The sequence below is a fragment of the Helicoverpa armigera genome, chromosome 5 (genome assembly GCF_030705265.1).
Source record: "Helicoverpa armigera isolate CAAS_96S chromosome 5, ASM3070526v1, whole genome shotgun sequence".
Taxonomy (NCBI): Eukaryota; Metazoa; Arthropoda; class Insecta; order Lepidoptera; family Noctuidae; genus Helicoverpa; species Helicoverpa armigera.
The window spans coordinates 11,623,355-11,649,750 of record NC_087124.1 but is presented as its reverse complement, the minus strand read 5'-3'; the positions used below and the strand labels follow the sequence as shown (position 1 = coordinate 11,649,750).

General features: G+C 36.3%; 1 protein-coding gene across 2 annotated transcripts in view; it reads left to right on the top strand.

Annotated features, from left to right (window-relative positions):
- LOC110381080 (trithorax group protein osa) overlaps positions 1 to 24,078 on the top strand; it is an 83,292-nt gene extending 59,214 nt beyond the window's left edge. For both annotated transcript variants that reach the window (XM_049842728.2, XM_021341278.3), the window contains 3 exons: positions 22,005 to 22,131; positions 22,234 to 22,291; positions 22,368 to 24,078. In XM_049842728.2, coding sequence (XP_049698685.2) covers positions 22,005 to 22,131; positions 22,234 to 22,291; positions 22,368 to 23,918 — 1,736 coding nt within the window. In that variant the 3' untranslated portion in view covers positions 23,919 to 24,078. The remainder of the gene's footprint in view (positions 1 to 22,004; positions 22,132 to 22,233; positions 22,292 to 22,367) is intronic.
- Positions 24,079 to 26,396: the final 2,318 nt, after the last annotated feature.

Sequence of the window (26,396 nt, the reverse complement as noted above, 5' to 3'; positions counted from 1 at the left end):
ATATCATAACGCTTTTGATTCAAGAGCAAAAAAAATAAAAAGGTAACTCATTCTTTGTTTGTTTAACAGCAGATCTATCAATTTCTGTTAAAACAAAAAAAGAATGCTCTCTTGAATTTCTTGCAATTCTCAACTCAGCTTATTGCCGTGCACTATCCAATGATGCGGTACCTAAGCTTCCTTCTCTTGGTCAGTTCAGACCCTTCCACTGACCGCCACATTCTTCAAATCGTATCTCCACCGTGCAGCACTGTCCTTCACAGCCATTGCGTTAATGCAGGCTGCAGTTGAAAAGCCCAAATTGAAACAGCCAAACTCACGACCTAAGTGCTCGTAAAAAATATTTATATGCACCTGTATTTCGATATGGACACAAAAATATCGGTTTTCAACAGTATCCCTGTGAAAAACTGGAGCTGTCGAAATATTCGAACAATAGGTTAGTTTTGATGTTTCGACGCGTCATCGGGAGCTCGGATTCATCAAATGTATGTCAATCAAATGGATATCAAACGAAGGTTTTTGTTTTTTTCCTTGTTTCTATTGTTTACAAGCTTTTGTTTATTTCCTCAGTCTTAGTATATGATGATGTTGATGATATCCTTCTATCCGATTATCGGCAACGGCGGCTGTTCTTATGTAAGGATTAGCCAACTGCGCAAGACATATTATAGTGCACGAGCATTTGCGCAGGCACAGGTGCACTCACTATTCTTTCACTCTCATAGCAAGATGTGACGGCTATCCGACACGACCGGAGAGAGATCAGTATAGGCAATTTATTAATTATTTCTGTAAACAAAGTACTTATAGAAACTGATGATCATGATTCGTATATTACTATATGGATTGGGAAGGAATGAATGAAAATGTCTGAATGTAATATTCAGTTTTAGCTAAACACGATCTTGAAAGAGTTTTTGTAATAGGCAAAGACAAACACTGTTTAAAACAGTAGTAGGCTTCTCTCTAATCATTTCAGAAATTTACTTGACAAGGGCTGTAAAATCCACCAACCCTATTTTTGGAACAAATATGACAATGACTACCCTACACTGTACCCACGCTAGGATTAGCATACAGAAGCCATGTAGACAGAAACTGGCTTTATGGTAATTAAATCTGGCTCTAACGGTTTATGTGAGCCTAGTACCAATAATTTGTTATCACTGAGATTACCCGCACACTGGAAACTTTTAGTCGGCTGATAGTTTGTTTGGGCTTACAAATCAGTATGGAAATGAATGTTAGTACCTATGTACATCACAACGATTAGGTATTTAGCCGGTAACAGGCAGTCTGAATACTTTAATGAGGGTTTTCTAAAATGGCGTCCACGAGGTGGCAGCACCGAGTCGTCAGGTCCAGGTAACTGTCAAAGTGCTTATCTTTACTATGAATAGTGAACGATTTTAGTGTTTTTTTTATTTTATAATTAAAGCACTGCATTATTGTTTTACTATTGCGGTTGAGTAAATAAAAAAAACTAAATCATATTGTGTTAACAAATTTTTCAACAAGCTTTTCCTTAGTACCAGTGACTTTTGCACCCTCTCTCTTAGCTCAATTTTTAGTTCGGAAACCTTATTCTGACCGTAGTCCATAATAAAATCAATAACACTTCCAATATAACAGAATTTCAATAAACAATAAGTTCGGCACCTACAATTCCATACTATTTGACAGCTGTTTGGACCAGACGCATACGTGGCGCCACCCGGTGGCAGAAAAAAGGGAAAAAACCCTCATTGGAATAAAGATTTTCTTTAAAAAAAAATTGCCAGCCATCGGGTCAACTCTCGGCCGACTGTGTAGTACGTAGTATGTATTATTTCATGTTACGATCGCTATTGACTGGGATAATAAATTATTATCTTAAGTTAAGATTGATGGGGAGTTCGATAAACTTTGAATGTAATTATTGTGATGTGATTGAGGATAATCATGAGGGAATCACGTGAGGATAATCATGGTTAAACGGCCACATGAGGCTCATTCACGATACCTAAAGTTTATAATGCTGTCTATTGATCCATATTTTTTTCTTACAGTTCATGCAAAAAATATTGATTTTTTTCGGCACTGGCACAGTAGTTCCAATAGTTCCGCAGATAACCAGGGGGATAAACTTAGAAAAAGAATCCCCTTAATATAAATACTATGTAAGTAAATAACTTTCTATGGCAGTTACTTAAGTGTATACTCCCACTTAAGCTACTTACATAGCGAGTCCAATTCACTATTGTAATTTTGTCCCCAAACCAAACATCGATGTAACTATACCTACCTACAATATACTTTACGGACTAGTGACCAAACAGTTTCCATTAGGTGCCAAATAATTCCGTCCATCTACACTCATCAGGCTTTAGAAACAAGATGCATTATCGATAGAATCACTATCAATACTTCACCTCACTAGGGATTACTTTGATTCACTGTGAAATCGGAACAGAGGAACTAGGAATACCTTTCAAGCAATTAGAATTGCAACACGGTACCTAGCTATCCATTTAGTATCGATACAGGGGTGTCGACAAAAATAACGGGTTCTGGGTGCGACTATCCAATCATTGATTGGGGTTGATGAGGGGTGTCACGGGTATATAAGGTTTTTTTTGGGTTTAAAATGAATGGACCTGAAAAAATTGCTAAAGAAAATTACAAAGCAAAGAATTAGAGCAATTTTTAGAAGCAATGTTTTGGTGCCTATTCCATGCTCGTCTAAGCGGATTTTTGGACTACGATTGTGTGACCAGGATCATTCTCTCGTCTCCAAAAGTTTCGGGTATTGTCAAATGACTCGAAATAAATTCGAATTTAATTCAAACGCTTGAATAACATTACTAAAGATTTTACTCTCCAAAGGCTTAGTCTCTCCTAAGTTTCTTGTTTCTCTCACCAACAACATGGACAGACGACCTTATAAGAGTTGCCGGAAGACTGCGGATGCAGGTCGCTTCCAACAGGTATCTGTGTAGATCTTAGGGGGACGCCTATTCTCAGCAGTGGACGTCCTATGGCTGAGATGATGATGATGATGATGAAGGCCAAGTCCACCGACACTATCAACGTCAGTTCTCTTAAAACAGCCGTTTACTATGAAACTTGTACGTGAAAATTCACCGAAAACAGATTTTTTCAAAGAGTTTACTATAATTTCCAACGTTCAATTTTCAAAGTAAAAACTAAACAGTAGTTTCAAGAAAAATTTAAGTTCATTTTGCCGGTAAAGTTCGAGTTTTTTGTGTTTCAAAACCCAGTGCAACAGTTGCATACGCCAGCCCTGCACAGTGCACCATGAAAGTACGTTTAAAGTTGATGCAATTTACTGATTGGCGCGCCCGAGCTGTCGGCGACCAGTCTAATGGTATTGAACCTTTACCCTGTGACATTCTATTTTACGAAAGTTTCGCTTACAAAACATTCGTGGACTGAGTGTGTTTTGTTTTTTTGTGAAGTTGGTGCATAAAAGTCTTTGTGGATGAAGGAGTATGGAATATTTCTGCTGGCAGTTAGGTAAAAGTCTACACAGTTAGAGACACTATGTGTATAGACATAGACAGTATGCTTAGTACACTTGTAACTGAATTAAAGTGTTTCCATTATATGTGTACCTAATTAGCCAATTCAGAGTGTTGTCATTTAGAACCGTGTTGAAAGGTACTTAAACTCCCATACCAATAAAACTTGCCTAGATTGCTCAGAAAAATAATTCTATCTACGTGACAACAACGACCGTCTTACAAAACAAAAAAACCTACTTCAACTAAAAGCTTTTACTTGTAGAAACCATGGAGAACAAAATAACTTCGGAGATGTCATAACGCAAAATCTACTAAGAAAGTAGTGCGCTAAAATGCAGCTATTCGAGGGATGAGCCGCCCTTACACGTCTTCTATGGGGTCCATCATTTTCAGAATAAAATTACCAATCAATCAAGACCAATCTTTAACCATCATCATCCTCCGAGCCTTTTCCCAATCACGTTGGGGTCGGCTTCCAGTCTAACCGGATTCAGCTGAGTACCAGTGCTTTACAAGAATCGACTGCCTATCTGACCTCCTCAACCCAGTAACCCGGGCAACCCGATAGCCCTTGGTTAGACTGGTGTCAGACTTTCTGGCTTCTGACTACCCGTAACGACTGCCAAGGATGTTCACTGACAGCCGGGACCTACAGTTTAACGTGCCATCCGAAACACAGTCAATGGTGTCTAAGATATACTTAGAAAGTACATACAAACTTAGAAAAGTTGCATTGGTACTTGCCTGACCTGGGATCGACCCCGCGCCCTCATACTTGAGGTTGGTCCTTTACCCACTAGGCCACCACGACTTTTTTTTAAGACCAATCTTTAACCGATTGGTTTTAATTTGACAAAGCACCCGAACGCCGCGTTAGTTCTTGTAAATGATCACACCTACCGTACGTTACTTGACCTACAAGAAGGCGCCTGACCTACCGTCCTTATGGCATCTCCGCTATCTTTCCTTCCTCCTTGGTAGAAACGTATCTAGGTCTCTAAATACGCCCTAAAATATGTCTGCAGCTGGATTATCGCGACAATTTATACTTCTTTTGTTTAATCTTTATTTGGTGCCTATTGTGTCTTATTGTTATAGCAATAAAGTCCATTGTTGCATTGTATTTTTTGTGGTGTTCCAAAATGATAACGTTCTATAAGAATGTAATTTGATCCTTATTTCTTTGGGCTGAAGTTGTTTTAAAACCAGGAAGAACTGTTAATACTTTTCAGTTACTTCTCTTTTGTTTTGCTTGAGGTGAAAATTTTAACAGTTCCCATCAAATAATAGCTGATGTTAGGTATTTGGCTATATGGCATCTCGGTACATGTGGATTTGGTTGATATATGTAAGTATTTTGTCCGTCTTGAAGTCACTTATGTACAGTCAATTTCAAAGTGGCAACGTAATTTGACGACAAATGTATGGTAGCGTATACTTTAAAGTAAAAGAGAACAAAATAACGAGGCAAAAGACCAAGAAGTTTCCAAGAAAATCCAAGCTTAAAACTACTCTTTTCATACACTCTATAAAATTCTACCAAGGTTCTGAGTTGTAAGGCACAGAAGTTTTACATACATTTTCGTAGCTCATAGAATACATAATGCGCTGTGAAAATTTTTAGACGTACATGCATCAGAAAAGTTACATTATTGTGCACATCTATAATACTAATATTAAAAAGCAGAAGCCTTTGTTTGTGTGCTTGGATGAGCCAGACTCGGAAACTGTAGAACGAATTAGAAAATCCAAATCGGAGTAGTAGTAAGGTCCTGATATAAACGCAGTCATGCAATGAACAAACTCTTCAGCTTCATAATATTTAGTACATATATAAAGTTTCATTATCATCATCAGCATTTTTATCGTCTCACTGCTGGGCACAGGCCTCCTCTCACACGTAGAAGGATTGAGCGTTAATCACCACGCTTGTTCAATGCGGGTTGGTGATTTCAGACATTATGGTCCAAGTTACCTCGAGATGTTTTCCTTCACCTTTTAAATCAGACATTGGTATCTAAGATATACTTAGAAAGTACGTACATAAAGTTTTCTGAGACCAATTACCTACGAAATCTGTAATCCTATGTAATAATTCATTATTTGTCTTTATACTAATGTCTGTGTTACGAAAGCCGTGCGTGTTATTTTAGGATAGCGAATATTTTTTCTGATAAAAGCTGTGCGAATAAATCAGGGGTAGATAAGCTGTTATTATTGTCGGTTTAGAAAGGATTTTATTATTAGGTAATATTTAGTTAAATAATAATCAACTATGATTTTATTCCTAAGGAGGCCTAATGTGGTAGTTTTTTTTAACATAGGTAAACTTTAAAGAACGTCTGAAAATACCACCTGTTGGCTATGGGTGGGCAAAAGATGTTTTGCATTTTTCTAGAAGGAGAAATGCAGTGCATTTTTTATAGTAGGTTAAATTCGTAAAAGTTCACTAGCATACAACAGAGCTTGCAACTGAAAAAGTAAATCATATTTTTGGCCCAAGAGCACATTAGGCTAAAGTGGAACAATGGCTATTTTATAATTCAACATAACTACCTATTTTTAAAACAACGTTTGATACCCCCAAACGATATGATGACGTGTGCCAATCATTTATGACTAACTGAAGGACCGAAATACCGCACCCAAGTTTTATTGTTTCAGTGTCTATTGCTGAAATGGACTGTCTCGTAATTATGTGAAAATATGGGCACCATGTAGCTAAGGGAACGAGTGTAGGCGGTAGGATAATCGCTTTGTATATTTTTAGTTTAATTGTTATGAAGTGACGCACGTTGTAATATGCTAGTAGTTGAGTGGGTGGTTACTGTGTATACTTGCCTAACTTGTTCTGCTTTCAGTAGGAGTATGTTATGTTACGGAATTAGAAGACCAAAAAAACGGTGTAATACTTACCAGTTTGGGTGTATAATATTGGAAAATCATTCATTTAGAAACAATTTCGGTATGTATCTATTTGGCAGCTTTTTTAACCAACATTCAAAGGTGGTAAAAAACTCACTTATTCTTAAATGGTCAACAAATAACATAACTTCTTTTTATTAACATAAAATAAGAATTACAATTCTAACATTCTCCAATGGATATCTTAATTATCACTTTTACTACTTTTGCTTCTAACACCCAAAAATCTTGGCACAACTTACGAAAACGAACTTTTCCTTTCTCGTCCTCTCTCAAAGGAGGATAACATCCTTTGAAGGCCAGTTGTCTCCCCAAGAATGGGGAAAAACAAATGACAGCACAAAGCCTTGGTTACAAGGAACCAGATCATCAGGACGAGATAATGGCAATTAGGTTTCAGAACTCGTTTGTTTATTGTTTGAGACTCCAAAAGTTTCTAAACTTTAAAGTGACTCGAAGATAAACTTTGAAGTGATACATTTTGGTGTTTTCGGAGTCATTATCAGAAGTTTAGATCGGTATCTTTTGGTCTATCTTGCAAAATTTTGGGAAGTTAGTTTGAAGATAAAATGAAGCCTTTCTTATTTTTAGGCCCTAAAATTCTGTCTATAAATGTTATTGATCTAGTACCTAAGTAACAAAAAACTTTGTTGGTTTGTTAAAAGTATTCATCTCAAGAACTACTCGTACATAATTTGCAAGTCCTACAGAGATACTTTGTCCACAAATATTTCCAGAAATAGCCGATACTCCGATGATGGGTAATTTATAAAGTGACCCACTTATTACCCTTTAAAGGCGTCGCAGGGTAGGTATCAGGTGGCCGGGCGTGATACTCGCTTAAATATTGATAGAGAGGCGACCACTTTGCGTTCAAATAAACATTTGCTTTATTCGCGTCATCGCTGAAGTTGGTATACTCGTATCTGCCGTAGTTCGAACAATATAGGAGAAGGTTTTATTTAGCAAAACAATTCTCAGTATCGAGTCGCATTATATTTGCTTTCGTATGCCTCTTTTCGGAAAGCCTTTGTGCGTATGCTCCACTACCTTTCCAACTGATTTTTTTGGTTGTTCTAAATCCTGTGCAACTACTTTGACGTTTTGAAATTGCTTTTATAGTCCTATTTGAAAGAAAAAAACCTAGTTTGAGTTTGTGTAGACAAATATTGAGCCATCAGTTTGTTCTTCCGTTTTTATAAATAATTTTAACATACATATTCTCTGCATTTTTCCGGCTCAAAGCGTTCTTCCAGCGACACACTTCGCTAACAAACAAAACTTATGTATGCGTGATTTTTACCAACTTAATTTCAAAATACCAGTGCAGAAAGTTTCCCCAGGCTAATTTATCAGCTGACTCAGTACCCTGAGGGTAGACACGCGCTGAGTTGACTAGTCTAGCTCAAAGGCTCCTCATTAGGTTTACGAAACTACGACATGAGAGCATCTGCTTACCCTTTGAAAAATTCTGTCTACCTACACTTATGTGTAGGTAGTGGTATGAAACATTTAGTAGGTAAATGTAGCTAGTAGTTTAGAAGGGGTTTCTTGAGAATGGTGGATGCTGAAAGGTTCAGGTTTTTACATGTTTTAGAGAGCTTATTTTAGGAACTAAATCACTAGAATCACATACACAAGGCTTCTCACTCATTCGTTCTTAAAATGTGCTTGAAAATTATTTCGTTTGTGTTATCCTTTACATTACTTATGCACTTAACAATCAGTGCCTGGGTAGTAGTGGGAAGTAGGTATAGCCATAGTATCCGAATATTAAGTATCTAGACGCAGATTTTGTTTCAATTGAAGGCCAAGGCCGTCATACGAATTTGAGAAAACCGACGTTTGTTATGTAATTAACTCTACGAAGAAAAAGAAAGACAAGAAGCATTAAACAATATTTTATTTTTGAAGATCTAGTAACTGCACTATATTAACTTGAAAGTAGGTTTATTTCCCAGTAAGAAAGCTTGTAACTCATAAAACAAACTGGGAACAATCAGATATAATGTAGATGTACAAGTGTATATGTAGCATCTGTTGCGAAGATGTAATGTTCCAAACTTTGGACGACAAGTCTTGTACTTGTCATCAGACGAATTATTGCTGGGGCCACGAAAATAGCGACTGTCTTGAAAGAAAATTGATTTTTTGTTCTACGTTGGCGTACTCTTTTAAAATAAAAATCGCGTTGATATTTTTCAAATTTTCCTTTAAACCAGATTTGATGCATACATTGAGGTGTATTTTTATAAATATCTCACAGTTGTCTACGCATTTTATGTTTCTACAGTTATAGATCTTGATTCAAGAAGAAGACAATAACTTATTCTACATGCAAAATGTCATAATATTTTGTGGGCATGCTTAATATTTATACAGCTATATAGCACACTACCAGCACTATATTTCAATACTAATACTAAAATATTGGAATAAAAGACCCAATCTTTATAACCTAGAAATAAAACTTGCCTGACATTTATCGCACATACGAAGCTTACATCACTGAAACTATATTATTTACTTCCTTTCCCATATCACAAGGAGAACCCCAAGTTACAGTTTAGTTCAAACTTGCCACAACTTGCCAAAAGTCTAAATTATGTAAGCAAACTCGTCAACTTCGTGGCCACACGAGGCTTACAGGGAGACATGCTTTATACCTACGTATATGGTGAATGGCACTTCTGCGCGATTTTGATGTTTAGAAGTATTTTAGAAGACGCTGCTGTAAGAAGATTAAACAAAATGAAGGACTCGTTTTGAAGGATGGTGTAAAATGTTGCTAATATTTTGTTGTATAGTAAATAAATTGCAATTTGTTTTAAACGAACGACATTCTCTTTGAAATAGTCCTTGCTCTGGAGCATTTGTCAACTAAATACGTTAAATAATTACCTATATCTTTATTTATTTTTTCTTAAATGGCATAGTCCAACTGTTTTGTTCTACAAAAGAATATTCTTTGAAACGGTTAATAAGTTCTTGCCCTGACGTGTTTGTCAACTTTTATAAGTAGTAAAATCCCTGTTAACAGAAAGCTCTTCAGAAGCAATGTTTACAGAAAGCTCTTTTTTAGTGTGCAACTGCAACGTTAGTGTGATTACCATTTCTTTATATTATTTTAACAACGAAGCTAGCCCCTAATAATATAGAAAAAACATAATCTTAATAACTCCCAACTAAACACCATCTAATGAAATTCAATCATTCACTCACTCATTCATTCAACCATAGATAAAGACATTCCCGGATGTTTTTTATTCGTCGTAAGATCGTTCACCGCCGTCATAAACACGTACTGAACATTTTAATGGCCATTGAATCGTTTCAAGCGTCATTTTATGTGCCTGCGCAGGTGTGAACCTATTTGTTGGAACCTCCTTTGTGCAGTCGGTTGGGGGACTGGTTCAATGGATGTTGCGTAGTTAAAGATTGGGCGTTATTGTGTTAATTCTTTGTCGGTGTTTTATTGAACTTTGAAGCACGTGGAAGAGTTTATAGGCTTTTTTCATTATGATGACGGTCTCTTTGTGTTTGTTTGATGAATATTTAAATTAATATGGGTTATTTAATGCTTAAGAATAATTTGGTGCAACAATTATTGCCTTCTTATTGACTAGATTCTAATCACCAAATCTTGGTAGGTACTCACTTGTGTTGCCATGGCCATAATGTATAATTTTATTTACTTTTCGGCAATACTTAGGTGCTGTTCAAGGTTTTTGATAGAAGAGTAACGAACATACTCACATACATACATCCATACAAACATTCTCATTTATAATATTAATAGACAGCAGTAAAGATTTTTCAGATCAATTTTAAACCACAACAACGTCATACGATTATTAAACTTCTAACCGCCTGCCTATTCCACCCATTCCAGAATCAGTCTATTGTACCGAACAAAGCCACGAGTCCAGGAACTTACGGAGTAAGGAATATGAGCGGAGATACTATAATGCTGGTAGGCCAGGCACCTTCGTCTAAGTCAAATACGTACGATGGGCATGACCAAAACAGACATAGTGAAAAAGGACGACCAAAGAAACGATGGATGAATTGTGTGAAAGTAGATTGTAAGAAAGAATGTTACTTGTGAGATGACGGCAGATAGAAGAGTATAGGAGAAAGCACGCTGCGCCGACCACAAATAAAATTGGTATAGGGGCAAAAGGATGATGATGATGATGGACATGCCCAAAACGAACAGTTAAGAGTGAATTAACTAGGAGTTCAGGTTCTTTGAGACATCCGTGTCAACGGTTGTTGGTATTTCAAAAAAAGGGGTCGGTCCAAAGAAGGCGTATAGGGCGGAGACATTAGCGTTCCTCGTAACCCGTACATTTGGCGCGCTACTTTCTTACTATTTACACTAAAATATTTTAATACAAACACAATACACATAAATTATGTACAAAGGCGACCTTAACCCAGAGTTGGGTTCTCTAACAGCAAACCTTAGAGCGATAGGGAACAGTAATTTATAAGTGTTAGGAAATTTTTCGTTATGGCATCTCCGCTAGCCATTTCATTCTCCATGAGCAGACTGCACACCATATGACTGACGCATTTCCTATTCACGGGACAAATGTAGGACAAATAGAAGCCTATGAATTATGGACGCTATTGAAAACTTTGAACAGGACATATTGCGGATCATTTTGTTTGTTTGTTCGTTGAAGCCAATGTTTTTTGAAAGCGGCCGAGTTTGTGTTTGTGTTTATTGGGGTGACTATGCTGTTGAGCTGTGTAGGAATATGTTGTATGGTTTTTGTTTGAGAAGAATTGTTGAATTGTGACAGTCGAGCGATTTGGCTGACAAATTATAATTATTTGTGGTCTAAAGTAATTCCTCTAAGCATCTAGCAGTTTTCAACCTTTTAGGCAGCATCCCGTTGGCATAAAAAATATTTAACATGTCATATTATGTTGATGCCATACTCGACCAAATACATTATCATGACTGGACCAATATTACATACCCAAGTGGCCCACCAAGGTAGATTCTTTTTTAACTTTATGTACCCACGATGTGTAAACTGTTTCAATACTATATAGCCTATACAGTGTATAGTATACACAGTCCGATGCGTGCTTCTTATCCGATTAATCAAACTATCAATCGGCGTCTTAATTTCCTTCACAACTAAAAAACATCTTACAAATAAAGTATTTTTCAGTCGTATCTTGTAAATTGAAACCAATATTTAGTAAGATAAACGACCTATTCTCAACATTGAAGGTGACCTCAATAGAGTCGAAAATCCTTCGACAAATATCTCCCCAAGCTGATCTTTTGTTATTGACTTTATAGGCAGTTGATCTCGATAAAGACATTCGAAATTGAACTCTGAAATTAACGGCGTAAAGTTTAATCTTGCTTGATTGGAATTGGGTAATTCAGCCGATAAGTTAAAGCTTTGAAATTCAGTAGTATTTTAGTTTACAATCGCTTTGTGTTATTTGAAGCCGCGGCTAGACAGATAAGTAAATGAACTTCAGAAAGTTTTTTTTTCTCTTATCATATTATCTATTATAAACTTGTGTTGGGATTATAATTAAAATTGTTGCTCTCAGAAACAATTTATTTTCAATCAATTTACTCAATCCTTCTCCGTATTAGAGGAGGCCTGTGCCCAGCAGTCGTATGATAAAAAGGCTGTAACTGTATCTGAACTGTAACTGTACGAAAACCTAAGTCGGTTTTAAGTTTAAATATATTTGTTTAATGTAGCTTTGCAGAGCATTTTAAGGTAATTGTATTAGCACTTATAAGTACAATGTATGTGCTTAGACAGACCATGTTGTCGGATGCTAAATAAAAAACAAAAATACATTGTTTTTGTAAAACCTATAACAGAAAATTGCCTATAAGTATAAAACCAAAATGTAATTTCCTTACGTCCATCCAAACCCATAGTCTATTGGTCCACTTACCATAACTTTGATGGAATGTATTAATATCTCGAGGGAAACGGTTCGTATAAAAAATATTCGACATCAAATAGTTTCTAAAATCGATTTAATCCCCAATACAAAACTGAATAATCGACTTTTTTGCAAACTACAGATTTTATGCTGTTATAAACGGATTTTTCCGATGGGATTTGTTTTTTTTTACCGACTGGTAGGAAACAGATAAATGAAAATTAAACCTTATGTTAAATAATAAGTCATTATTTGTTAAATAAATTACAATTTCAGAATTTACTAAATTAATATACTTACCTAATATAAATTTTAATAATTCATTGGATTTGGAAGTATTTATTACGTTTTAAATGCCATATGAATAAAATTTGCGCTTCATCAAAATAATTAAAATGTTAAGTTATACCAAACAAGCAATGTACAAATGATTTACTTGACTTTTATATTTCTCATAAACAGTCATCGTACTTAAAAGTTAGTTAGCCTTTTAAGTTACATATCAGACAAAACCCAATAATAACAAAAACATCCATCAAACCATTTAACAGTAAAATGAAAACAAATTCCTTTTCCACGTTTCATTTTACGCGGCTTACGTCAACGATAGTAATTAGCGCTGAAATCAATTTATTATAATTGCCTGTCCTCTAATGGATGCGGCACTTTTTGATACACTCAGGCCAACGTTAATTTAATTAATGCACTGTTATCTCAGATTTATGTGTACGGATTTATATTGCTTTTTATCACGTTTATGTAAGTTCAAAATCGATAAGGTTTTGTTTACAGACGACTTTATGGCGAAACTGAAAAGTATGGTGATATAATCACCAATCTTTTATAAAAAAGGTGAATATATCTATAATAGTTATTCGAAGTTTGTTGGTTTTGCGAAATAAATCTTTATTATAATGAAAAACCTTTCAATGTTAACGCCCATTTATCGCGGAAGGGTACTCTGAGATTTCCCCACAGCGGATGAAACCTAGTGCTAAAATTATGCCTGTAAAATAGATAATAAGTCTTGTGCCTCATTAAGCGTCGTTAATAAAAAAATACATACATACATTTTAACAACTTAAAACCAATATTACATCGAGTGTTTTTGCGGTATTTCGCACTTAGTTCAGTTCCTTTAACGGACTTAAACTGACACGTAAAACCACTTTAGTATTTTCAAAAGAGTATCGGATGGAGGGCTCAACTTCAAACGTTTGGCAAGTTTTTTGGAATCCGACCCGAAACGATATTAAAGGCGAGAGATAAAATAAATTCGGAAAGGATCGGACACGATTAGTTTCACCAAATCATCGGAACTATACGGATAAGTCCACGGAAGTCAGGATTTTTTATTTAAAAAATTGCGACTAAAAATACATATTTCATGAGTAGAGTAGGTACCTACATAGAAAAGTATAAAAGAACACAAAAGTGTATTATGTTAGTTTTCTACTAAGAAAATGTTGCTAACTAAGAAATGTTTGGGTAACTTTTACCATAGCAATGCAATTACTATCAATCAATGTAGTTGCCATACAGCAAAAGAAACACAAACTTTGTATAAAAACCTGACCTCAATAATTACATTCTGGTTTTCATATAACAAAAAGAAAATCATTGTTACCAAGAAGAAATAAAACAAGTATCCAATTTTAATCTTGTCCTGTATTTTCATAAGTATTCGTGTAAACCCTACAGCGATATTCAAACAAGAGCGCAATATATTTCGGAATGTTCGAGCGAAAATGGCTGCTTTAACGTTAAATAAAGCAAAAGTTTCGCCAATAGACCTCGTTTATTGAACCGCCGGATAAATTCACGTTATGTGTTCATTAAAGCAAAATAATTAGCTTTGGGAAAGCAAAATATAATTTGATGACTGTGAATTTAAGGACTTAATAGCTTATTTATCATATTCCATGTAATAATGTGGTCCATAACCGTATATCGTACAAATAAACAATGCTTGTTCTGTACTGATCATTTTTTGAAAAGCTAGATAACATATCCCGCATTCTGGCGTAGTCGATTAAAATTATTGAACCCTCGCGATTTTGAAGTTTTCATAAAACACAAATATTTTTTAACAGTAACTTAAAAGCCTTGCCAAAAAGTAAAACATCGTTCTGCCTGTCATATATTAATAAAACAATGTTCTACAACACTTGTTTCAACCAAAAACATAACAAACGAGTTATAAATACGCCAACAGTTAAACACACGCCTAACAATGAAGTCTAGACAATAAACTTGATATGTTTGTGGTTCTAACCACGACTTGACTGAACAGATCTGTTTAGCATCAAACTCTTCCTAAACGCTGCACTCCTGGTACTTTCCAGCCGCGAATATTGTATCAAAATTGATGATTCTGTAATAACCAGTCAGAATTTTGGCAAGGTAACATGTTAAACTATTGTTGGATCAACAGCTCATGTGTTGTGCTTGTGCTATTGCCAGAATTACATCCCTTGTACCTATAATTCTTGATAACAACTTTGAAATTGGCTACTATACTTGCCTATAGAGACTTCAGAGTCAAAATATGCGAACAGATGACTGTCAGATCTCTTTAAGCAAAACACCTCTGAAGTCAGCCACAAGGGCGACAGTGTTTAAGTAGTTCTTACATTTGATTTTAACTGTTTCTTAGCGGCAAAGTTATTTCACGAATGTTGTAAGAACATTGACGTTGCTTATAGCTAAAAAGAAGACGCAACCATATTTGAATTGATTTTATGACAATCAAAAAAACATGATTCCAATCTTTCTTCTCCTTTGATAAATCAACCATTCTTCCTTCCAAATGAAAACTTCACACAACACAAACAACTGAAGACGTCTACAAAGACAGTTAATCTGACAATATTGTGTTTAACAATAGTTGCATTCTTCAAAAGGGATTGTAGAAAGATTCCTTCATATATTGTAGTCTGGGAGCGTTCAAAACTGAATGCACTTTATTCACCGCAATTTCTTAGCGAAGTGGGTCAGTAGAAGGTGTTATAGTGCAGAACTTTGTGTTACTATGTAGGTGCCGACTGTTTTTTGTTCTGCGAGATTTGAATGTTGTTTACAATGAATGATTTGTTTTAGGAATACACAAATGAAAAATGGAATCAATGTGGGATGCATTTGTTGCTAACATTGACGTAGATTTTTTCTTTGTGTGTTCCTTGAAAAGGCTTATTCATAGACCTACTGCCATGCTACGTGCTTATGCCACCAGTATTGGGTACAGCAATGAGGACCAATTTTGACCAGCAATCGATGTCCTACATTGTTTTAAAGCTTTGCCTTATTTCTTTAAATATACACTTGAAATCTTCGCCTATATTTCAAAAAACTTTTGGCCACCTTTAAAAAAAACCTCAAAAAGAAGAGTCTCCTAAAAAGGTTTAACTTACAAAACATTTCTTACCAAGTTATGCATTATTTACTTGTTACTCAGTTCAAAGGCTTCTAAGTTGCTCTCGGGTCCAAGTTTTAGATTCCTCTGGCGCAAATTATCGGTTTTATATAAATCCCGGATAATCCGCCTGAGGTTTGCCGGTTGAAGTATAAAACTCGTAATAGCTTTAAATCAATATCGGTGGGACTCGGCGAATTTCACTTCTGACTCTTTGATAGAGGTAGGATTAACTTCAACTAGCATAACTTTTATAAACTTTTTTTAGGTGCATTGGCACCACGTTAAAAAATGGTTCATAAAAGATGTAAACACTCATAAAAATCATATAGATTCGCGGTCAAAAATATGAATTTCCATAATTTTGACGAGTCGGTTAAATACATTGAAGGATCAATATGTGGAGTGGTGACCGACATTAAGATACGATAAGGTGCAATTAGACCATGCAAAACAATTTTTAAGACTCTCATCCTCATAATTCAGCAATACTTTAACTACAGCTTTATGATCCGTAGTTGGCCAAAGTTTAACTTGACCAAAACCAACATTGCCCAAATACCAGAGGTCACCAGTAGACCAATGGTCCCCATGTGACAAGTAACGGTGTGATCGTGCAAACGTGCTGCCGTGTAGCAGTCCATAAATTGAGCCTAACAGCCGAAGGTTGGCAAGCGGCCAACTGGGGACTGCAATCAGCCTAGTTTTATACCACCGTGGGTATGGTGAGTGGATGTTATTTGAAGACTTATATGAAAGATAATTTTGTCTATTGTTAATCTTCTGTGGCACATAAATACCAAATGATTCTTAATTTCAGATGTGAGTTAATTCAGATAAAGCCTTTGTCAAATTTAAATGGGATCAGAAGATAGTGTTTGAGATTGGCTCATTTAACCAGACACACAAAAAATGTTTTCAGTTTAGTATCATTTTGTACCGAAGCAGCAGTCTTTTCCTCGTAATCAGCAATAATTTCATCATCATCATCATCATCGTAAGCCTTTCTAACCATGTCATCTTTTACACAGATATGAGAGCAATTACCCAAAGATACAATGTCCTGTGAGCCGTCAGGCTAACTCAGTTTATTAACTTTCTCAAACTTTTCCAGCTTATTTCAAACATGAGAGTAATAATAAAATTTAAGCTTGATTTCGGTGGTTGAAATCAGCATTCACTATTCAAAATGTTGGTCTATCTGCACCCAACCTTATAATTAGATTTCCAAAAGGCCTTAATATTCGCTTAGCAACCCGGGATACGGCAATCATCTGTCCCATTGTCAATTCCAGGGCTTGGAAATGCAAACTAGAACTGTACCACATTTCTGGGCGCCATATTGAATTCGTGGAAGGCAAAAATTGCTCTTGTGGAGAAAAATTGACACTGAAAATTTCTGGGAATTTTGTGCAGAAAAAAACGATAGGTTGACGAACGTTCTGTTAGATGTTTTCATTGTTTTTGAGCGTATGACTGGAAAAATTCAATGAATTCTAACACAAAGATGACCCAGTTTTCTCGATAAAAGTTTCAACAACTTTGTATTGGCTTTGTTGTTAAGGCCTATCTTCTTCTGATAATCCCGAGAATCGATCCTACCTTCCTCATTTGGATTGAAAACTTGATTCGCTATTCAAAATTGCCTAGCTCTTTCCACCATGACAGTCAAGTTATCATCTTTGTTATAATTTTACACCAGATCTGTTACAACCCTGACGAACTAACGCAATGCACGTTTCAGCGAGTTCATTGACCTCTGAACTCTGCATAGCATAGCTTTCAGTGTACCAGTAGCATTACATACATATACGTAATAATATTTGCCCATTGATTGGACCATTCAGTATCGAACCGAATATTACAATTTTCCTCGAATATATGAACAAATATTATTGAATATGCATTCAGAACAAATTGAAGTTGCGTGTATCGAGGGCGGCTCGTATGTTTGTCTGTAAAATACACATTGAATAAATAAGCTGCGGTAGCGATATATGCAAGTTGCAAGCTAACTTTGATTCTCGAAATCGATTGGAAGGGAGTATTTTCTGTATGTTTAAAAGTTTTTGGTTGATCTGTATTTGAGTAGTATTGATGGAAAAGTGGAAAATTAAATAGCAATCCGCTTTTGTAAAATGATTTGTTAATTATGATGTCTTCTGTATAGGCAAGAAGGCCTAAGAAGATGATGCTTATTTCTGACCACTTAAATGTGAAACTTTTATTTATTTATTTATTTATTTCTAAGACACTTACATATTTCTTCATACAATAATATAGCCACACAACGCAAACCTCTCAGGGTTTATCTGTGTTATGGCGAGTCGCTTTATACATACGTAATAATTGTCCTTATAAGTAGTTAACTAATGCTGTGTAAACTGGAGGCTCCTATTTTATTCTCCTGTGCTCTACAAACACCAGAACTTACATTATAATATGCATTTGTTATTTTCTTCAGTTCAGATGATCGATTCACGTGCAATACATGAAATTGGAAACACGATTCAACCAATATTGAAGTCGAACGTCGACAACAATGTAACATCCAATAAGACATCTTATCAGAAAACCGTACATATGTACCATAGATGGTACAAACATGATATGTACCGTGGTACATAGATGACATGTACCGTGGTACATTTATGTACATTCAATCTCAGAGATGTATGAAACGTGTAAGCTGTTATATGCACCCCCTGACCCAGTTGCATCGCAATGCAATATACATTGCGATTTAATTGAGACTGCCCGTTGTCCGGGCATAACCGGGCTTTAAAATGCAAATATGGCTATATCCGGGCCAAGCTCTATAGAATATTCTGGAATTTTATTGAATAACTTTGTTCATTTGCTCGTAGATGTTGAAAGGGCGGGATTTATGGGCACTCTTGTGCGATTTTCCCGGAATAGTTCTCGACGTTTCGAAAATGAATATTTAGCTTCAGATTTTATTGGACTAATTGAAAACGGATATAATAAGTTATTTTATGAAAGGTAAGATTGAAGCATGCAATTGAAAAACGAAACTTAATTTGTGTATTATTCAATCTTTAATTTCTTCATTGCTTGATCTCTTAACCTATATAGGAGATAAGTACATATAATGCCCAACACAAGAATGTTTTATTTCTCTTACAATGTTTTCTTTCATTGTCCATCCATCCTCCGAGCCTTTTCCCAATCACGTTGGGGTCGGCTTCCAGTCTAACCGGATTCAGCTGAGTACCAGTGCTTTACAAGAAGCGACTGCCTATCTGACCTCCTCAACCCAGTAACCCGGGCAACCCGATACCCCTTGGTTAGACCGGTGTCAGACTTTCTGGCTTCTGACTACCCGTAACGACTGCCAAGGATGTTCACTGACAGCCGGGACCTACAGTTTAACGTGCCATCCGAAACACAGTCAATGGTGTCTAAGATATACTTAGAAAGTACATACAAACTTAGAAAAGTTGCATTGGTACTTGCCTGACCTGGGATCGACCCCGCGCCCTCATACTTGAGGTTGGTCCTTTACCCACTAGGCCACCACGACTTCGACTTCTTTTCTTTCATTGTATATTTATTAAAGTACTTACGTTACATTTTTGAAGCCACACGAAAAAGTCCGGATTTCAAAATTGCATAATTAATGTGACCTTTCCCCAATCGGCTTTCAATAATTTGATCCATAAAGAATCATTCAAAACACTCACCAAGCCGAATAATTTCCATTTCGTCATCATAGCAATTTATCAAATAAACAATAAAATGTTACGTCACAATCCCATTTTACGTCAAGTGTACCGAAATCCCGGGACCGAATTTTTAATTCCGTCCTCGGAGGAAGGAAATATAGCGGAGAGGCCATTAAAAAAGGTAGGTCATGCACCTTCTTGTAGGTCAAGCAACGAATATCAGGCGTGAACGAGATGTTTGGGTTTCAAATCAAAACCTATCTTACAAAAATTGGTCTTGAGTTCCTGACCTTCCTTGACTGATTTGAAAATAATGTTCCATGGAAGCGTGTAAGGGCGGAGCTTGTAACGTTTCTTGTCCTCCTAACACCCGCATTTTTTCGCGCTTCTTTCTTAGGAGATTTTGCGTTATGACATCTCCGCTAGTCATTTTGTTCTCTGTGATTCCGTCCATAAAATTTACGGATTTTCGTATCTCTCCGCGCGGAATCGTTATAATATGAATCGCCTCGGTATTCATACTTAATGTCAGTCGGCATTTGATTCGGGTGAAATGGTCGTTTTTCACTGGACTTATTTTTTTGTTACCATGCAATAAAATAATATTAGAGTTTTTTTCTATTGTCCCAGAGATTTAAAGATTGCTAGGTACAGCCAGTTGATAGCCGATAACAATATTCTACGCTTATAATATACTCTATATGAAAGAGACTCTTGACCCTGAACATTACATGAACGTTAATAAAACTTTATTCACAGTACATAAAAACGGACCAATTAATTTTAAGTATTCCAGTAAGAAAAAAAAATACTTTCATCTTTATTTTTAAAGAGGCTGAAAACTTAAAACATCGTTTAATTAGTATACAAGAAAGAAGGCAAAGAAAATCGTAGGTAACTTTGTGAAGAAATGAAATTCTACCTGAGGGAGCCGTAGGTCAAAGGATTGTCCTATCTGAGTTTTACTAATGGACATTTTGACTGAATGTTACAAGTTTTCTCTTTGTAGGCAGAAAAGGACGTTCTTTTGAAGACCTGTGAATGATGTCTGTGTTTGCCTTTTTGGAAAAGTTTGTTTAAATACTGTTTCAATTTTTTTTGTTTCTTTTTTGGTAGTTAAAATGTAACAAAACTTTTACTAAGTTGTTTTTAAAAGTAAGTAGTTCAAAGTCACAAACAGTCTTGTCCTGAAAAATAAAGCTGTTTTATGAAAAACGAAATACTTCATTTTTCACAATTCACACACTTTTCAGACAGATGAACGACATTCAGGATCGAATGTAGGTATTTATGCTTTTGTTTTTAAATTCTCGTCGCGCATAAATTCCTACAGAAAAACATAAATTCCAATGCAAGCGACCTTTTCGAGTAATTTCCACCATTACACGGTCTCCCACGTTCTAATAAAATATTCTTCGTGTGGCTTCTTAAAGGCTCTTCACATGAACCAGCGTTTCCGCCCACATAATCTCTTTAGCAATATCGCATACCAATTAGTAGCGCAACCAAAGCGTGGTTAAGACTTTTATATTACCTCCCACTGTAAAAAAATATTCAAAGTTATTTTCTTGTGAAAGATTTCTGCTGATTTTCTAGGAAGACGGCCAATAAGAAAATACCTTTTCATGGAAAATTAATAATAAATTCTCGGATGTCCTACTTCATAAGTAAAGCTGGAATAGATCTGCTGTAATTTTATTAAGGCGTTTATCAGTGGAACGTGTGGGGAGAGCTTTCTACCTACCATGTATTAACTAGTTGGAAACAGGAAAAGAGTGTACTTACTTATAACTTATAATCCTATAGTCTTCAAATGAGTATAGGCAATATTATAGTTATAAATATCCTAAAATAGATACTTATTTATTCGTAATCCCTCTTTACATCGCCGAAAAAGCTTGTCACACACCACGGTATGGTAGATAGAAGTGTAAAATAAGCCTTATAGTGAAGTATAACTATTATTACTAGGCATGATGTGTAGGTAACTACCAAATCCCTTTGATACGGCAAGACAGGTGCACTAACAGAATTATTGATGAACTTCATAATTTTGAGCGGTTCCGTGGTCACGCACTGCACTTAATTATGCAAGGCATTAAGTAATAGCGCAGTAACTAAATATCACAGCAACATATAATGTACTAGGTAGAATATTATGGCGATTTTAAATTTTAGGAACACTAAATACATTTTTTTCTTTTTTAAAACAACTTTAGGTATACTATGAATTTTCTAGTATGAGTTGCAAAGAAAACAGTTGTGTTAAGAAGAACGGACGTGTCGGCGATTTTAAGCCTAAGTAGTTACAAAAATTAAGAATGTTAGCAGTCTTCAATACAAAAATTGTGAATTCTATACCTACGTTGATCGTCTGGTACCACCTGACGAAAAAGCGATCACTTTTTAACACCCTTTTATTAGGTCGACCAATAAAAGACCAAGATTACGTGCATTTATAAAATCATGTCTTTTTCACTATTGTTTTACCTAACAACTATGGTCTCCTTTGCGCAGGCGCAGCAGACAAAGAGGCGGATGAGGAGGAGGGCCCGGCCGCGGGCGCGCAGCCATCGGATGACAATGAGGACGAGCTTGAGCAGACCAAGCACATCCTGCCGCTCACCAACCATCAGCCTGTCGTGTGAGTACCTACTAGAACCTTATGGAACTAAGGCTTCTTACTACTTAGTGAAGAAGATACAAGAGGGTGATGAATATAAAATAACTTAGAGCATTTTTTCAGCGAGGTGTCAGCCAGCCAGCAAGATTTCTTCAAGATGCTGGACGAGAAAATTGAAATGGTAAGTTCTTTGTTTTAAACGTGGTAGAAAACATATTGTTGATATACGTTATGTTGACACATTCTAATCTCAACAGGGTAGAGACTACGATTCTTCCAGCGAAACAGAAATCAGAATGGAACAAGAAAGGCGGAAAATGCTTATAGAACAATGGCGATCGACGTCATTATCCATACATTCCTCCCAATCGCAGCCAAGTCCGCCCACGCCAGCCAGAAGACGAATCCCAAGGCCGATACCCCAACCACCAGAGCGACAGAACAGCCCCGGGTCAGGCAGGAGGTGCTACAGACAGCAACACGTCCCAGACGGCATGTCACCACCACCCAGAAGGTCCCACAGCGCACAGTCCCACCACCCACCAGACCCCAGACAAATCAACGGAGACAACTGGCATGACCCCACAAAATCCCCCGTCAAAAGACCGCAGAGTGCCGGATCAAACTGGAAGAGTAACCCTAAAGTGGCGCCTTATAATCAAAAGCCTAGGAAAAATGAAGCGAACGAATATAGACAACAGAACAACCAAGATGGCCAAGGGCCAGGTCAGGATATGTCGCAAATTACGTTTAACCCTACATTCCAAACCCACAGTCCAGCTCATTCAGCTAAGTCTCAACAGCCGTATATAGCACAGATCATTAGCTACCCGATGTCGCAACAGGTGACTCCACCTTCTCCACCTAAGTATATCGCACCTCCTGAAGAGTACCAGGATCCTCAGAACAATGTTGTAGATAATGGTAAACAAAACACACAGCAGAGGCAGTCGCCAGTGACCCAAGCTAACCCTAATCCTCAACCGCATATCTATTACATACACGGTAACTCCACTTCGGCGATGGCGCAGGATATAGCTCAACAAAGACAGCAGACAGCCATGCATCTACAACAGTATGTCGCCATGAAACAAGCCCAGCAGCAAATGTTCACATATCTACAAAGAAGTCCACACACAGTGTTCCCGAATATAGATTATTCGCAAAACCCCGCACCGAACCGTATGTACGAGGGTGAAGATTTTGTGGGTCAGTACGGTCACCCCGCGATGAGACCGCACAGCGCGCCGACTCCCGTGGGAGTTGTCAGGCCCATGCCGGTCGCGCCCGGCTTCAGTCCAATGGGAGATGGCACTCACATGGTTCAGATGCCGATGTGGACACACATGCCTCCTGTTGTCTCGACCATGGGCCCCTGGGTCCCGGGTCAAGCGCCGCCAGAGATGCAATACTACTCACAGACGCAGTTCATGCCGATGTACCGGCCGAACTCGGCGGGGTCCGCCGGCACGCTGACGCGATACCACAAGAAGGAGCCGAGTGACAGTGAAGTGAAGAATAACGTGTGCCAAAGCATAAATCTAGTCAGGCAGAAGCCGATAGGTCAGATCGTGTCCCTGCCGGGGCAGGAGCTGACGGTGTGCAACAGCGTGAGTGACAGTCCCAGCCCCGCGTCCGTCAGCACGGACAGCGGCGTGTCCCCCGGGAACAGTGTGCCTAGCTCCAAAAACTTAATGTTCAACACGCCGGCGCCCAGTGACACCTTCAATTTAGAAAGTAAGAATAAAAAAAATAAAACTATACAACAACCTAGATCTCTGAAAAATTCAAAAAGTCTAGATTCTTAGTGAAAACGTTTGTAATTATGTAGATTTTCTAAGTGTATGTAGATTAGTCAATATGGCTATGTAAAGAATAGATAATTAGATTCCAAAGTGCTTATTATTAAGGTGCTTCTCGAGTTATGTTCTGTTTTAGAACTCTATCTACTGATTTACTGTCCTGAGGTACGGCAGAAAAAAAACAGAAAAAAAAGTTAATCAAGTGTACAGTTGCATGTCTGAATCAAAATATTGCATTAAAACAGAACATTTAGGTATCTAATATAAGGCCTTATAAGTAAAGTTTATACGGTTATCTGTTCAAGGAGAAAATGACTCGAGTAGCATACGTAAATTGTATTTATTGTGATTATATAATAAAAACCATTTTTTTAAAGATCGGTGTTAAACTTGTAAATGTAGGTGATATAAACAGATATTAAAACTTCCTTTCAAATTTTTCACAGCGCCCATTATAATTAAACCATATTATGACAACACGCAAAAATTAGAACAACATTTTGGTAATTTTATAGTTTTTTACGAAATGCAAAAAAACTCGTATAAAAATTGAAGAATGGAAAGAGAATTGGTTAAGTTGAAATTGTTAAGTGGAATTAACCATAAAAGGTCATAATATAATGGGCATCCTGTATATTCAAACTTTAATTTTTATTTTTATGATTTCAAAAAACATGTTTTCAGTGAAATGGTATAAAAAATTTAACTTTCTTTTACGCATGAATGTAAAAACAATAACTTTGTTATTATTTTCACAAATGTTGCTATGTTTTACCACATCCATAATTTATTATACGTATTAACATAGGACCAGAATTAAAACAAATGTACAAAAACCTTTAAGTAAATTAATAATTTATTTTAGCGTTAATTTCTGTCATTACTGTCCAACATTGATTTATTTAACTTGAAAATTAACTTAATTTTATTTTATATTTCCAAAACGGGTATGAATTTATTTAAAAAATGAAAACTAAACGAATCTTTACTATTCTAAATGTATGTTTAGATAATAAAGACATGTAAATGGTACCTTTTAGTGCCGAAATGCATTTTAAATTATCCAATAATAATGGTAACAAACGTGATATATTTTGTTTTATTTTGAACCTTTTTAAATAAATATGTACTAAAAAAGAAATACCACTAGGACAATAAGTATCATAAATGTGTTAATCTGTACCAATATAATACAGAGGAAACATTTTTTTGTTTGTGTGTACACGGTCCGAAACTGCTGAACTGATTTGAAAAATTATTTCACTGTTGGAAAGCTGCAATTTCAGCTGTAAAACCGCGGCCAAACAGCTAATACAGTATTATTAATTATCATAAAGATCTTTTTAGTAGTGTTTGCGTGAATGTGTAACAAACATCAACAATACAATGATACTTGACTCTTTGACACGAATTACCAATTCAAATTAGCAATTTCATAAAATTAATCAAACCTTTAACAAACATAATTACCCACTTAATTAGCTAATAACAGCAATAATAACTACATAAACATTATATACTTCAACAAACACTCTAGCTTACATACCTACTCTCAAACAATATAATTGATTAATTACCATCCAGTACCAAAATATCGACGAACTAACCACCGGAATCGGAAGTTTCCATAGACAAACGCTGTTAACTCTATACATGTTTAAAACTGTCACCCGTGTATGTTGATGTCATTCGACTATTTTGGGGTTGAAACTACCCTTAAGTTATTGATTTGTCTATTTGTTTCTAGCTTATGTGTTTTAGTTTGTAGCTATTTTAAAACTGTCATTTATTATCGGGAAAGGATAAATCTTTAGGTGCTTTTTATAAATCTGAAAAGTTTATTTGACCGCTCTAAGCTTAGGAACTATGCAACGATTTGAACAAATTATTTCAGTATTTGATAGTCCATTTATCAAGAAAAGCTACATGAAATTTTTAGCCACATGCGCGATTGTTTCCACGAGACGCGGGCTGAAGCTGGTAATTTTATATCACGACTTACCCGACGTTTTCTTAACAGATTAACATATTTCTAAGCATCCTCATTTATTCGTTTTTAAGGGAAACTCTAAAGGTAGACTCATCCCTACTTTAGGATATAATTTGTTTTGCATAAGCAATGGGGACAACGTTTAGCGAAAACCGTACATAAATAATTTAGGCTACATAAATTTCATTTCACGGAAGGAAAAAGTAGCACTATGTTTTTTTTTATATAGAATTAGCTATCACCCGTGGTTTCACCCGAATCCTGAGATAACTGCTTCCCGTAGCTGGATGGTGACAAAAACTATCCTATGTCCTTCTCCCGGGTCTAAGCTATCTCTCCTCTAATTTTCTTGTGTTCTGAGTAGTGTAACTAACACGACTTTTTTATGTATGTATGTAGATTTATCTCAATGACCGATCTCAATTTCAATTCTAATCAACAAAAAAGCAACAGACCATCATCATCCTCCGAGCCTTTTTTCCCAAACTATGTTG